The sequence below is a fragment of the Poecilia reticulata genome, linkage group LG11 (assembly GCF_000633615.1).
Source record: "Poecilia reticulata strain Guanapo linkage group LG11, Guppy_female_1.0+MT, whole genome shotgun sequence".
NCBI lineage: Eukaryota > Metazoa > Chordata > Actinopteri > Cyprinodontiformes > Poeciliidae > Poecilia > Poecilia reticulata.
In genome coordinates this window covers 13,202,105-13,217,839 of record NC_024341.1, presented here as the reverse complement: position 1 = coordinate 13,217,839, position 15,735 = coordinate 13,202,105, and the positions used below count along the sequence as shown (strand labels likewise).

The following is a 15,735-nucleotide window of genomic DNA, read 5'->3' as shown; positions in this document are numbered from 1 at the left end:
TTGATGAGTGCAGCATACCCCAATCTTTAACAAGGTTGTTGGACATGTAGAGGACTTTCAGTTTGTGCAAGGAGCTGACGCCTTTCAGTTTGTCTATGGAATTATAGGAAATCCATAACTCCACCAAAGTGTCTCCAACTGTCTCCTGCAAAATACACACGTTAAGGAAATGAACAAAACAAGCTCAGTTGCTGGTGAAACCAAAAATATTCTGCTGGGAGAAAAATAAAGCACACAAACTATATGACACCAGAAAATGTAACTTGTTTAGTATTAACTCAGGATTGTATGTAACTTACCAACCCTACAAGACTTTTTATATTATTCCTGCTTAATGAAAGTATCTTCAAGTTCTCTAAAATGACATAAACAATAAATTAGTTCAAGTTTTCATTTGCTGAACAGATCAGCACCTCTGAGTTAAATTAATCTAGCAGGTAATACTCACTGAGGGCATTGAGATTGGATATTTTCTCAATAGCATTTGTGGCCAAAGACAGCTTCCTAAGCAGAGCATGGGACAAAAAAATATTAAGGTATGTGAAGGACGAACTCAATAATATCTGATTCACGGTTAAAGAGTATTTTGTTTCACATGTCATAACGCACGCAAGTCAATAAATGCACTTGCTATCATTTTGGGGATTGATAAAACTGAATGAAATAGCTGCTCAAATCAAGCTGCTGTATGAAAAATAAATTAATAGTAATCAACTAAGAAAAATCATTCTATTGGAAGTGTGAGTGAGCACGTGTAGCAGATCGATACAGTCCTGGACAGGCATGGTGGGAGCTTCACTCTTTAACAATAACCTTGAGTAAAACAATATAATTTGACTGCATCACGCATGTCCACAAACATTTAAAGCTTTGAGAACAAAAATGTAATTTCATTTTGCAAGCAACGCAGATGTAACAAGACAATTTTTGCTTATTAATTAGTCTGGCTTTCTGCTCAGACAGACAGCATACACCTTTCCAAACAGACTAGCCTTATGTGGTTTCCCATAAAAAAGATGTCATTGTATGACTGGTGGTTGAAAATATTTCTAAACAGGTTTCTATCAGTGTAAGAGCGCTCTCTCTCTCTCTCTCTCTCTCTCATACCTACTTGTGATTACCAGACACCCCATAAAAGCAGGACTTACTCGCAGGAGGCTAATGCATTGAGAGAGTTATCCATCTTCTCTATCGGGGGAATCAGACCGTACAGTTTAACTTCTTTAGCCTCACTTGGTTTCTCCCCGCTCTTCTCTTCCTGCATACACAAAATATACACAAAACAGCAATTCAATCAACATATGTCCACCTAAAACAAGCACTTGTTTCATACAATTGTTGTTTCTTTTGCTAGGCTCTGTCCCCCACTTACCCATTTGATTATAGCTTCTTTCATGGTGGTTGCCTTGGTCGCCTGCAGACATGACATTAAACATTATACAGTAGGCGAGGCTGTTATTAAATGATGATAGAATAGAATAGTTGAAGGCAACCACGGCCAGCTAGCAACGTCACAATATAAACACTACATCTAAACCCCAACATTTTAAACATGCTGGATCACAACCATTACTAATGCTGGTTATTCATCCCGACACACAACACAAAATTGTATTTGACGTCGTTCAGTGAAATAAACATACACAATAAACCACACTTTATTGAACTGATGTTAGCCAGCTATCAGGTATTCCTAAATTTAGTTTAGAGCCAAACCGGCGTGTCTCAGCAGGGATAGGTTGAATGACCGTCTCTGTGGTAACACTTATTAACAGTAATAAATAACCAAACAGCGAGTAAAATAAGCTGAAACTACCCGGACTTACCATGTTGACCGCTGATGTCTGCTCTGGGGCTAACAGCTGCCAGTAGGCTCTGGTTGCTATGGCATCCACAAGCTGCGCCTGCGCACTGTGTGCACTTAAAAAAATTTTTTTTATTTTTTTATTAATTAGACAGAGGAGCTGGGAAATTTGTTTTCGTACTGTTTGAACTTTGAACTTATGTCTGGTCAGAAGGAAGGGTTTGATTCCTGCTTTGATAAGGAGTGCCTGATAAGGAGTCGGTTATCATGCAGTGGAAGTGTATTCAGGGGAGTAAAAAAATATTTTACTGGGCAACAACCTTTTGTTTGTTTTTACAGTATTGAATACTAAACGAAACTTGCAAGCTGTAATTATCGCAAATGCGTTAGCTAATACTTTGCAACATTTACAAATCGACATGTTCAAGCAGAAAAAGGGGAGACGTTATGAGCCTGTAGTTGTTAAAGTCAGACCATTTATTGAACAGAGCTGACACAGTTGGCAAATTCGTCTCCTGGATCAAACACACACAACCCTCACACATTTCACACACCCTCACTCTCGCGCTCTCTCTCACACACTTGCACGCGCAGGCACGCTTTTACAAAATAAAACCTACTCAAAATGACATTTAGTGAAAAACAGAAGCAACTATTGGCCACAACAGACAAACCCATAACAACATGTAAGGACATCAGATCTTCCAGTGTCACGTGGAGGATTTTCAACAGCAGAAAACACACATTTTGGGGAAATTTTAGCTGTAAACCACAAAACAAAACACATTTTGTCATATTATAGACAGATCTTGGCCAACCCATTGCTTCTGGAACAAGCATAAAATGAGGTTACGGAGAATAAAAAAAATTCACTCAACTGAAAACAAAGTCTGAAAGTTGAAGGAGTGATGAATGTTCAGAGAGAATTAAAGTATGAGGATGCTCTCCTACATAGAACTGTTCTATTTTCAGCACAAATGAAGTACGAAAATAAAAAAGGAGCCCTCAAGTCAAACTTTTCAACATGCTTTTGTTCTTAATCTTCCCTATAGCCAAATCCTCTTGTTCTTCATTCTCATTTTGGTGATTATTCTTGTTGGACATCATAATTTCAGTCCTCAAATAAAAATTAAAAAAAAAAATCTAAATCTCTGAAGACAGAGTTTCTACCCAATGCACTTTTATTCCACTCTACCTCACACCCCACAAACGTTAAAGTTCCCGTCACCTCCCGACCTCCACACCCATCCCCCAATGCCTGGATCTACTCTCCATTCAGTCCCATCATAGCTCATCATGGGCCGCTTCATCTGCCTTGAGCTTGAACTCTTCTTCCGTTATCTTTCCATCTCCGTTGCGGTCTTGGTTGGAGAACATGTTGTCTATAATGCGATAAGGATCGAAGCCAGGGGCCAGGCGGCCTTTGCCGTCGTTCACCTGCTGCATGATGTAGTCGGTGAACTGCAGAGACGAGGAGGGACGTGTTAAAAAACACAGACGGCAAAGAAGAAGATACACCTAAAACCTTGTCATGAAATCTGGTATGAGCATATGAGATCTGTATGAGCATGTGAGATCTGTCCAGGTGCACGCAGAAAACGGAATAAAGGCCTGAGACATAACAGTATACCCTGTATAATGATTTGATGATGATTATAAGTTGTAACAGGTTTAAGTGATAATACACACGCCAATGAAGAAATGTCTGTAATGTATGATCAAAATATATRTTCTGTACTTTTAATCAAGTGAATGTTATAATAATGTATGCTCTGTACTCTTAATCAGTTGATTTTATTACACTATGGAAATTGCAGGTTATACTTTTGAGTTAACAACGAACAACATGATTATGTATGGTTATCATGTATTATTAAAATCATGAATACTGAGGTAAAGAAAAAGCAAACACTCCTCACTGAGCGAGAAGCAGGAGTGGAGCAGAATTAGAAACAGATGGTCAGTGAGTCATGAGGCGTTGGTCAGTGAGTCATGGGGCATTGGGAAAGTCCGGGATTTTCGGCAAGCAGTAAGAAGGGTCTGACTTCATGCAATGGGCAGGTTCCAAGGAGACGCAGCCCTGCCAGGCATGACATCATGTAATGGGCAGGCTCCAAGGAGACGTAGTCCTGCCTTGCGAGCCGCCCCGGGTTAGAAGGCATAAAAACTGATGTACTGGGGAGAAAGAGTGTTCTTTGTCCGCGGCGCAGAAGAGGAGCCACCAGAGAGAGCAGGCTAAAGACCAGCAGAGGACCACACCCCGGGACCTAGGGAAGCTCCAGGACTTCACAGTGCCTAGAAGGGACGAGTTCCACCCGCCACCAACCCTGGTTCCAGATCCGACCAACTCTTCTGCCTCCTCTACCCAACGCTCTCAACCCAGTTGCAGCCGACTTGGAAAAGAGACGGAGGTCATCTAAAGACAAAGATTCTGCACGTTATAAGGACAACGCACGGTTTTGCTCCGCTTCTCTTCAAGAAAGAGGACTTTGMTCCGGCKGGACAAAGACTCTGACCAAGGACATCTAAAGATTACAGTTGCCGAGACCAAGAACCATCGGGTATGAGTTGACCAGCTTCCCCCAAAAGCCTCGCTCAGTGAACTTAGTGATACAGGTTAGGRATAAGAACAAGGATAGGATGTGATTGATCCTAGTGATTTATTATATTTTTGCCTCTTTTATAATCTTTGGGAATTTAACCTATTGTCATATGCCCCTGCTAAAGCTTGCTTAATAAAATTGTATTCTAAAATTCTAATAAGATTTGTGAACAGTGAGTTTAATTGTGTCAGTCTTAATTATTGTTGGTTCTCCTAAATATGGTAAAGTTAACATACATGATTCCAGAGACAGGGTGGCTTTATGTTTTCCTCTGGTGAGTGTTAAAATAATGACCCTGGGACTTAAATCTAAGTCACTAAACTTAATCTGGCCAATAACAAGTGCCGTTATTTAAGGAGAGGAGCTACCGTTAACAGGAGTGGTTGTAGGGGTTATGCAGCTGTGAGGGCTACTCAGCTGATTGTTCCTCAACTGTAAAGGGTCATAACTTCTGGATCGAAGGTAGTCAGAGCTAGACGAGTCCTTTCCAACCCCAGTTTAAACAGATAATTCTCCACAAACTATCTCTAGGGTAAGACCCGAGTYCKGGGGATTTTCCGGACCTGTTRGACAGAGAACTGGGCAGTAGTGAGTCCAAAGAGTTGTGAGGAGTAGGCGGGACTTACTATTGGGTAGTAAAAGACAACCTATAAAGGTATACGTTTTCAGTACCTCAGAGGGCTCCACTTCTCCATTTTTGTCCTTGTCCATCTCAGCAAAGAGGCCTGGAGGAACTTCGTCATTCCAGATAAACATGTAGCCCTCAGGAAGTCCGTCCTCTATCTCAAACAACTCGACATCAAACAGCAACACTGCACTCCCTGGAACCTGGTCAGCTGCAAAACACAACATTATCAGAATCCAACCTGACACACACACAAGCCAATTTAAACGGAAAACTCAACCTCAGTGGGGCTGCAGTCTAATCATGTAATTGACTAAATGTAATATAAAAATCCATCACAAACAATATTTTTTGTTTTCCCCTTTCTTCTTCAGAAAAATACAGCTGGTTTCCTCCATACTGATGCAGCTTCAGTCATTGTGTGGCTCCTTTTGCACTACTATTTCAAAGCAAACATGGCGGTCAGAGCATCTGATTACGACCAAAAGAAATCACTTCTAAACGTTTGTCAAAGTATTTAAAGTCAGAATTGTTCTACAGTATGGAAGTACATTAAGATAGGTGACAATTTTAAGTTTGACCATTAACATTTATATTATCTATTCTGAGCTACAGCTTCACAGCTTGTGATGAATCAGGAGAATAAATACTGAAAATTCACTCTGAGTTTAGACAAGTCATCTACCATGTCTGCCCCTTTTCATCCACCTTTGTCTAATTTGCTGCCTTCCTCTTAAGTAGGAAGTACTCTTAAATACTAGTCATTTCAAAATTACTTTCCAATATTACTTTGACCTAAAAGGGCAAGAGAAAGATTTATTTTTCTTTTAGAGTTGTACTCTGACTAAAGTGAGGCCTGCTTTTCTTTTTTCCCCTTTTTGCTTTAATATTTGATATTCTGTTAGAGTGTAAATACATTTAACCCAAAATAGGTATTTAGGTTTTATCACTTATTAAAGTATAAGTTGTTGTTTGCTATGGTATGACTGGAGGAGCCTGAGATCAGCAGAGGAGGTGGGAGGAGACAGCAGATGGTTTCAGGTGGGGGCTGCAACATGAGATAAGAGGAACAGAATACTCCTCTTGGCCTCCTTGAACTTTACTGGTCCAACCTTATCTCCCCCTCCCTTTAGTGGTTGGAACGGTTGTGTGACTACGGCGTGCCTAATCTTAATAAAGAGCGGGGCAGAGCAGAGATGCTTCAGAGTGTAGTTTGGAGATTGTAACTGAAGCAGTCTCTGAGCACTCTCCTCACGAGTAAAAACTTAACTGACTTGTCTCTGTCTTCCTTTGCAGTATGTATACAGATGTTAGGGGTTTAAATCTGACATATTCTGAATGCTCAGGGTTTTAAAGTTAAAAGACAAACAATTAAGAGAGGTTATCTTTCTATTACAAACATTTAATAACCGATTAATCAAAATGTTTGTCACCACAATGAAAAGATGTTGAGAGAGCTGCTGTACAGAAGTTCACATTTCCAAAGTTGTCAGTTTATTGTATCAAACCAACTGGTGCAGGAATATTTTGGTGATTTTTCACAACACTTACTGACTCCCCTCTCTCCATAGGCGAGGTGAGGGGGGATGAGAAGACGTCGTTTCTCTCCCACACACATGTCCATCAGCCCATCCTCCATGCCCGGCACCACCTGGTTTGCCCCCAGGACAATGTTGTATGTCTTTCCATAACTGTGCCTGAAACAGAGCAGATAATTAAAAAAAAAACAATTGTAAAGGACAATAATGGGCATATGTGGAAACTCACTGCATTTTCTTATCCTCTAAATTATCTGTCTATAATATTACTACGTTTGTTTGTTGTTTTTTTTGTCAGTGATTTGGCTTCTTTCTTTTATCGCAACCCTCTTTCCATAATGACGATTAATACTAAACTTAAACTTTTGATGTGCCTCTTAAAAAGAGAGATGATGTTTGTCCCGTTTTAGCTTCTCTTCACTGGCTGCATGAACAGAATTTAACATTCTCCGTCTCTTATTAAAAGCCCTTAATATCCAAGCTCCATCATACATCAGAAATCTGATTGTTTCTTATGTTCCTAACAGAGCACTTTGCTCTCAGATGGCAGGTTTACTGCTGGTTCCTACAGTTTCTAAAAGTAGAGTGGGATGCAGATTTTTTAGGTTCCAGGTTCCTCGCTTGTGACTCCCAGTTGTAGGCACCCTGTCTACTTTCAAGACTGGGCTTAAAACCTTTCCTTTAACACTACTACTTTTGAATAAAGTTTACAGTTAGACTGGCCTCCTAGGTTATACTGAGCTCCAGCATCAACGGGCTTAGGCTAATAGAGGACAAAGGACACTTTTCTCACATTCTCCTTCTACTACTTTCCAATTTTCTGCTATTTCAACTTTTTGTTTTCACTCAATTTCTTTCTTTTTTTTTCTCTCCACAGAAGCTACATCTGGTCTGGCATTCGAGGATGGCATCAGCTGAGATAATGTGGTCATCCACTAATCTTTCTCCTTCTCCTGCTTTTACTTTCATGAACATCAACAATAATCCTACATCAGTTCATCCGTTTCCTCTTGCACATTCTGCTCTGTTGCAAAAGAAACAGCTGAAACAATCAACAAAGCAGCAATCTGAGAACGAGTTGGTTTGCAAAAGGCATTTGGCGTTGACTGAAGTAACTACTGCTGTCAAGGTCGCCCAACTGTTTTCCATCTGGGAAGCAGAGCAAAATGTCTCTGCAGAAAGTTGAAGGCCAATGAAAGGTCTAAAAGTTCATGTTTTTTTTTGGTTTTTTTTTGGTTTGCTCTAAAGAAGTTGATTGATTCTGCGGTTGTGTTTTTGTCAGAATAAAAAAGCGGAAAGGTTAACCTATTCATTTGACTTGTTCAGTTGTATAGATAAACTATTTACTACCAGCGGACTGACATATTTTGTAAGATATTATCACTTATGTGAACATTTCATGGTATTTTAATGTTTAATCCAGGTTTGAAGCAGTAGTTCCTTTCCTCTTTTCCGTATCAACGATCTGGGATCACTTACAGCATTTACCTAACTTCACAGAGTAGAGGATTTCCTCAGTCATGTTTAGCAAAGTGAGCGCAGATTATTTATTTAAATAAAGCACATCATAGTATGCACCGTGCATAAAGTACTTCGGTTGTAAATTTAGGTTTCCTTACAAGTTTTCAGAAAAGCCTCAACAGGTTTACATACGTGGAGTCGATGGGCGTCCCATCCAGCAGGGTGCCGTTGTAGTGGTATTTGATGAAGTCGCCCTTCTTTGTGTGCTTATCACATTCTTCCGGCTTGTAGGTGACCGTCACCTCGGTGTTATCTGATGGGTTGTGAAAGTCGATCATGTGAACGTCAAATACGAGCACCGCTGAACCGGGGATCTTGGAGCCTGAGGGAAAAGTGGCAAAGAGTTTAATATCACACGAAGCGAATTAGAAACGTAAAAAAGACGAATGTTTTCAAACACTCACCTGTGCCCTCCTCTCCATAGGCGAGGTGTGGTGGAATGGTGATGGTTCGTCTCTCCCCGATGCAAATGCCAATGAGACCCTCGTCCATGCCGGCGATGACGAACCCTCGACCCACATACGTGTCGTAGGTGCGATTACGAGAATAACTGGTAAACAGAGAACGGCGCTGTTGTGAGCACAACTAAAAACAAGATGTTCTCGTCATAGTCACTTCTCACATTTATGGGGCTTTGTATATGCAAGAAAGGTGGAAATTATCTTGCCTTAATAAAAAAAATAAAGAATCAGGTATGACTCACTTCTGACGAAAAACTTCTGCTTTTTGCTCGTTTTTTTGTTTTTTTTAAACTCCACTCTCCATGTTTTTTTTTTCTAGAACATGTCAAAGAATCTCCTTAAGTACTTTTTTTTTTTACTTAATTTTTATTTTGTTTTATAAAGAAAGAAACAGATGAGGAGTGGAGCTCATCCAAGACAAAACAGGCATTGTAATTTTCAGCAATACTAGTGGAGTCATAAAAGGGAAATATTACTATGTCCAAGACACAGGCTCTGTTATGTAGCAGAGCCGTCTCTGATTCTCACAGGGTTACTGTCACTGGCCTCCTTTAGTGGGAGTGAAAAGGTCACTGTCTCCATGTACTTAATTAAGTGAATGACATTTAGGAGAAGCTTCAGAGTAGGAGGAGTTGGCTGAAAGCAGCTATTCTTTTTTTTATGCTTGTGTTTATCTGCTGAAACCAGGACCAGTTTGAAAAACCAACCAATAAGTGGTTGCTTATTCTGGCCAGAAGGAAACAGATGCGCCGAGTTGAGAAAATCCTCTTGTTTTTTGTGTGATAATTTAACCGTTGTATTTTAGCCACGCTTTTTTTCCACTTGTATTTAGCCACGCTAAAATACAAGTGAAAAGAAGATAACTCTTTACCCAGGAAGAACAAAACAGGAGTTGCTGCTTCTGCAGAGGAGTGTCTCAGTAGACAGATTACAGACCGTTTCCTTTATTACACACACCTCTTTATGCAACATGCGCTAACCACAGGGTTGTGGGCGAACAGCAGTGGTTGCACTGCAAACACAGATTGCTTCGTAGAAGCATATAAGCAATAAGTATTCAATTTGGGCAGGTGGGGAATAAACGTAGCCAAGCAAAAAAGTAATGCAAAGATGATGAAGTGTAATAATACATTTTCTGTTGCACTGGTCAGAAGCTAAAACACAGGAGACTCTCAGGAGAAAAGTTGTTAGAATCAGTAAAATATTGTTTGGAGCTTCACCTCGGTTCCGGACAACAACCCCAAACATACAGACAGACATACAATCTCAAGTAGATAAAGGTAAATCGTATATTTTAAGAAAATTCCATCATAAATCCGACTAAGAATTTGTGGCAAATCTTGAAACCTGATGTTTGCAGCTGATTTCTATCCAGTCTGACTCGGGTTCAGTTTTTTTTGGCAGAAAAAAAACATTCAGTCTCTGGATGTGTAAAGATGGGAGAAACAGACCCCCAAAAAACTTGCAGTTAAAATTTTCAGAAAGTTTCTACCAAACTTTCCAGTAGAAATTACATGTCACACTTTTAAGAAAGTAATTTGTAGGGGGAAAAAAAAACATGTTAGCTTTTCAACGACTTCATGCACTTCTTTGTGATAATTTATATTAAAGTTTGTGGTCGTAACATGAGAAATTGTAGTAAATTTAAATGGGTTTAAATACTTTCTTAAAGCAAGGCATTTCTGTGCAATGACGAAGGTCAAAAAAAAAAGAAAAAAAAGATGAGAACCAAAGTCAGGACAGGGACACAGATGTGCAAAAAGACAATAAAAGACTTAAATCTTTAGCTTGAAAAATAAAATCAGTTTGATCTCATCTATGAGTTTAGACAGCACTTCTTATATAAATTAAGCCATACAGGATGAGCAAAAATAAATTAAGGCATTCAATGTTATGTAATTAAATTAACTTTTAAGTTTTGTTTCACCCTAAACTTCAAGCACTTCCAAAGCACAGAGCAATGCTGCCACCATGAGGCCTTTAGAGGAACAGCACATGTTAAACTGTTGGGACAGCAAACTAATCCTGTGGCAGAAGACGGGAAAAAATACAAACCTGGAATCAAAAAATGTCCCATCCAGGAGGCTGCCGTTGTAGTGGTAGCGCACAAAGTCCCCCACCTCCGTCTTCCTCACGCACGACTCGGGAACGATTTGATTAGTGACCGCGACTCCGTCTCTGGGGTTATGAAGGTCCAACAGGACGACGTCAAATACCAGAGACGCCTGACCCGGGATGTCGCTACCTGAGCGTGAAAATGACAACAGCAACAAACAAAACGCATAAGTATTGTTAATGATTCTGCTGAACTTTCCACAAGCATTTCTCCATTCTTGTGTTCATTTTAAATTTGTCAAAAAAACCTCACCACCGGTTGTTTTTATGCTATAAAAATACAAATAAACAAGCAAACACATATCACAACAACTTTTGCTAATTATATCAATCTGTTTTTATCATTTATTATTCATTTGTTTATTTACTTATTGTGTCTGTGTGTGAGAATTTGTTCTGATGGAATAAGTTGGGTTGGTGCTAGATATGAAAAATGTGGCATTAAGCAGCTAATGTGTAAGGAAGACCTGAAGGTGGCAGCATTGCTCTGTGCTTAGATTTATTCATGCAACATTTTAAGTGGTCTGCAAATGTGTCTGCAGTGTTTTTTATTAATGTTGCAATAATCCATATTAGTTTGTCTTTGAGGCGTTCAAGTCATAAAGAAACTTGCAAACGTGGAGAAAAGAGGCTAAATGTCGAGAACACTGACCGTCTCCGTTCTCTCCGTAGCCGAGTGACGGCGGCATCGTGATGATGCGCCGCTCGCCAATGCACATTCCCAGAAGTCCCTGGTCCATGCCGGCAATGAGCCACCCGATCCCAACGTACGTGTCATAGGTACGCATGCGAGTGTGGCTGCGACAAAAAGAGAAGAACGTGAAGTCACATCATCATATTTGTGCGATTTGTTTTAAAAAATAATCAAAAACAAGCAGAGCACGGAGGCCACACCTGGAGTCAAAGAGCGTCCCGTCCAGCAGGGTGCCGTTGTAGTGGTAGCGCACAAAGTCAGAAACCTCCACCTTTCTGGAGCAGGTAGGAGGAGTGTGGTAGGTGTTGATCTGGACGCCGTCGTCAGGGTTCCACACGTCCAGCAGCAGAACATCAAAATGGAGGATGGCGTCCGGAGGGATGATGTCACCTGAAGAGGAGGTAAGATCCGGTGATTGGTATTCCACGCAAAAACGGCGTCGGACCAGTTTCACACAGTCTGATGACGAGGCGTTTACTTGTCTTTCACTGCCTGCTTTGTTTTCTAATTTAACTTAGTTCATGCAGCAAGTAGCAACATGGCATATATTTGTGTTTGTAGCTAAAACTAGAGGAGCTCTGATTATAAAATAAACAGCTATGAGTTGTTGTTTTTTTTAATGATGCTCCAAGTTTATTTATTTTTTAAAAGATATTATGTATTTTCCAGACACATATTGCCATTTTATGGCAGAATCAAGCAACTGTTATTATCTTCAGTTTTTGAATAGATATCCAAAATAACTTAAAAAATGTCTGTGCCAATTGCTCCTCCATTATGCCATTTACAGACGTTCTTAGGATTGTTGGACTGAGAAGTGGTTTGTATAGTTAGCTCAGTCATTCTATCAAATGTTTGCCAATTGCTAGACTGGAGGAGCGGAGATGAAAGGATTTCTCAAACATGCATAGGAGAATCAAAGCAACACTCCAGGTATGTGTTTTTATGAAGCACTAACATTGTTATACAATTTAAAGCTCAAAAAAGTTGATTTTACATAATAACCCCCACTTTAACAACCCTCAGTGGATCATAAACTAAAAAGGAAACCCCTGTGTATTACATGTTTAATACGGTATTAAGCATTTAATGTGGTTTAGAGGGGCCACTAGTTCTTGAAGCGCACATCCGATGTTCAATTTTCAACACCAACACCTGTCTTTTCTCTCTGTCCATTTCTTGTCTGTATATTGACAACTAATGCCACTAACTCAAAGACACTTCAAGAATGTCGGCCCTCATTCCTCTGTGGTCAACAAAAGACTTCAACCTCGAGAAGTGCTAAAACTTTAATCTGCCACCGGAGGACAGAATCCAGCATGATTTTCTTAGCCACTCAGGAGAACAATGAACAATAACAATTTGCGCGGCACAGGTGGGGGGACGAAACATGGCTGGTAATTTGTTTGGAAAACCTGAGAGGGTTGTTTTCCAAAATGAATTACAGAGCCGCTGCTTCATCTCTCCTCTGCAGTTTAATGAATTGTATATGACATCACGCCCTTTAAACCTTTGCTGGTGAGTTTGCGGTCTGTGTTGCCTCTTAAAAGTCTCTCATTTCCGATCTATCTCTCTCTCCCTCTCTCTCTCTCTCTCTCTCTCTCCTCCCCTTTGTCTCCCAGTAACAGACTGGGGAGAACACGGCCCCAGGTCTAACAAGCCCACACATGACCCTCCATATCTTCCTCTCTTATTATCTAAGCGCCTGATGCCAACACGCAAATGACAAAGCAGGCTCCACATGTAAGCATTGCTTTATTATTGCAAGCAAAAAAGGTCACAAAGACACAGTAGAACAGTAGAGGCCGTCTACAACTCTGGCACAAAGCAGCTTTCTGGTCTGTGACGACTCCGTGACGTCACACTGCGTGGACGTTCAGGAAATGTCAACTTCCTGTTTGCTCTTAGATCATCTAAATCAACAGTATCAGCTTCAGATTTGTGTGATCCAGCTCCGGATGAGTTGGACCAACGCTGTGTATTTTATAATTTACAGGGGAGAACAAAAAGCAGCGTTCAAATGACGATTTCAATTGTTAAGGGAGAAATGCCATCAAAGCCAATCTGGCCTTTAAAGCAATAAAAGTAATCGTTCATTTATTATTACAAAGTCTGGAAATCTGAGCTGAGATTCAGTGACTACACAACGACCTGATTGATGTAAAATCAACAACCTGCCTCACAAAATAAAGAAGGCTAATTTATTTCAATTAAGTATTACTGATATCTATCAGTCTCCAAAGGGTTATGCAGTTATTTCAGAGGATTCTGGCAAACCACAGTGAGAGCCGCTTTCCACAAACTGGGGAAACGTGGAACAATGGTGAAGCTTCCCAGGAGTTGTGCCCAAAACCAGAAGTTCCCCCAAGAGCGTCTGGACAACTCCAGAACGACATCTAAAGCTCTGCGTACGTCTCTCTGGTCTCAGTTGTGGTCAATGTTTGTGATTGAACAATAAGAACGAGAGATTGAGAGATTTCTAAGGCATGGACGACAAAACATCTTGGTGATGGCCAAGACTCGTGAGACAACGCGGAACGTTTTCTTTTAAGATGTGCATCTGGATACATCTGGGATAAAAGCAACACCGTTCATAAAAAGAACATCACATTGAGAGTCAAACATGTTGATAGTGTGATGATCTGGCGCCAATATGGCTCTTCAGGACCTGGACAACTAGGTGTAAATATTGAAACCATAAATTACCTTTTGTGATCTTAAACTGAAGAGTACTTGGGTAAAGTGCACCATCAAGCCTACCTCCAAATGGTTCAGAAAGGAAAACCATTCAGATTTAGGAGTTGTCTATTCAGTAGGGACTTCACTTCAACTGGGATGACTTTAAATAGGCCATTTATGAACAATAACCCTGCGCTCATAAGGTTTAAATGGCTACAGTTTAGATAGCTTGGTTATTCAAATAAAATGCTTTTTTCCCCCCACTTCAACAAAGCTATCTTTGTCTGATATAAAAATTGGGTTTCATACGTGAAATGAGAAGAAATCTGTAAAGCTGCTCATACCGTATCCTTGTTTTCCATAGGCGAGGTGAGGAGGGATCTTGACCAGGCTCCTCTCGTTGACACACATTCCCACCAGGGCTTTGTCCATCCCGTCAATCAGCTGCTTTTTGCCAACAAACACATTGTAGGTGCTGCCGCGATCGTAGCTGAACCAAAAACACATCCAGGTTAGAGAGACTACAATGCATTTCATGTTTAAAGCTCAAATTAGGAGGAGTTAAAAACCTTTTGAAATGAGTAAAAACCTAAATTTAAAAAAAAGAAAGCCATTAATGCATATCATATTCATATTTTAGCATCTTAGCTGTTTGCTGTGACTAATGATAACAGACAGAGGAAAGTAAGAACTTTAAATTGAGGATTGTGGAGAATATTACTAAAAAAAAAAAAAAAAGTCAATATATGTGAATCTGTAGAATTATGTATAGTCTGGAAACCTGTAATAGAAATTTCCCCTGATATATATGAGTTTTTCTGGCCCCTGGTTCTGGTTTCCTGCTTGTAATTAAGTAGGCGTCTTCATCATGGAGTAGATTTGACTTTAGTCACAAAAGTCAAATGTACTTTTGTGAATAAGTCATGTTCCACAAGCTTCAACATACATCGTTTGAATTTTTTTCATGGTAAACCAACACAAAGTAAGGCGTGATTGTGGAGTGGAAGGAAAACGAGACACGATTTCAACTTTTTAAAAGAAAACTTCTGGATTGTGAATGGACTATGCTAACACATCAATATGTTTTGATAAAAATGTTTCAATCTTAGGTCTAGGCTACATGTTCATGGTCTGAAGCCCCGCCCCCATTCTCAAGTCTTTCACTGTTTCTGCCAGGTTTTCTTGCAGGGTTGATCCTCTATATGTCCACCAGTTCTTCCCTGACCCGGATCAGTCCTGGAACCACCATGTATAGAGAAGATTTCCTTATGCCAAAGTTGGTCCTTGAGGGCCGGCATCCTGCATGTTTTAGTTCTCTCCCTGGTGGTAGTAACAACCTTTTCAGCATGTAAATAGTCTTAGGCCTTCTAGGAGCCATCGTTTGATCCGGGTGTGTTAAACCAGGGAGAGAACTAAAACATGCAGGATGCCGGCCCTCAAGGACCAACTTTGGGCACCACTGCCTTAGGCTGTAAGTTTACTGACACCCATAGGGTTTTGCAAATTGGCCCAAAAGTTCAATTATGGTCTCATTTGCCATGCAAAGAGGACCTAATTTAACATACTTGTGGAATATCTTTTACAAAAACAAAACCATTCTTTCTGATTCTTCTTCAACGGTCCAGATTTCTGGAGTGCCCAAGTGTCATGGATCTCTACAGTTTCCTCTTGCTGCTTGGTGGATAGCGGTATATA

The 15,735-nt window shown here is 40.3% G+C and overlaps 2 protein-coding genes across 4 annotated transcripts in view; both read right to left on the bottom strand.

Annotated features, from left to right (window-relative positions):
• The window catches only part of dnal1 (dynein, axonemal, light chain 1), a 5,517-nt gene extending 3,621 nt beyond the window's left edge, over positions 1-1,896 (bottom strand). For all 3 annotated transcript variants that reach the window (XM_008421902.2, XM_008421903.2, XM_008421901.2), the window contains exons 1-6: positions 1,827-1,896; positions 1,373-1,414; positions 1,149-1,258; positions 449-504; positions 300-355; positions 19-145 (exon numbers count right to left, since the gene is read on the bottom strand). In XM_008421902.2, the coding sequence (XP_008420124.1) occupies positions 19-145; positions 300-355; positions 449-504; positions 1,149-1,258; positions 1,373-1,414; positions 1,827-1,829 (394 nt within the window). In that variant the 5' untranslated portion in view covers positions 1,830-1,896. The remainder of the gene's footprint in view (positions 1-18; positions 146-299; positions 356-448; positions 505-1,148; positions 1,259-1,372; positions 1,415-1,826) is intronic.
• A 364-nt stretch (positions 1,897-2,260) lies between these two features.
• Positions 2,261-15,735, bottom strand: part of fkbp9 (FKBP prolyl isomerase 9) — a 14,679-nt gene continuing 1,204 nt past the window's right edge. The window contains exons 2-10 of the mRNA XM_008421900.2: positions 14,385-14,530; positions 11,562-11,751; positions 11,320-11,465; positions 10,608-10,797; positions 8,496-8,641; positions 8,224-8,413; positions 6,584-6,729; positions 5,080-5,243; positions 2,261-3,265 (exon numbers count right to left, since the gene is read on the bottom strand). Of these exons, the coding sequence (XP_008420122.1) occupies positions 3,089-3,265; positions 5,080-5,243; positions 6,584-6,729; positions 8,224-8,413; positions 8,496-8,641; positions 10,608-10,797; positions 11,320-11,465; positions 11,562-11,751; positions 14,385-14,530 (1,495 nt within the window). The 3' untranslated portion in view covers positions 2,261-3,088. The remainder of the gene's footprint in view (positions 3,266-5,079; positions 5,244-6,583; positions 6,730-8,223; positions 8,414-8,495; positions 8,642-10,607; positions 10,798-11,319; positions 11,466-11,561; positions 11,752-14,384; positions 14,531-15,735) is intronic.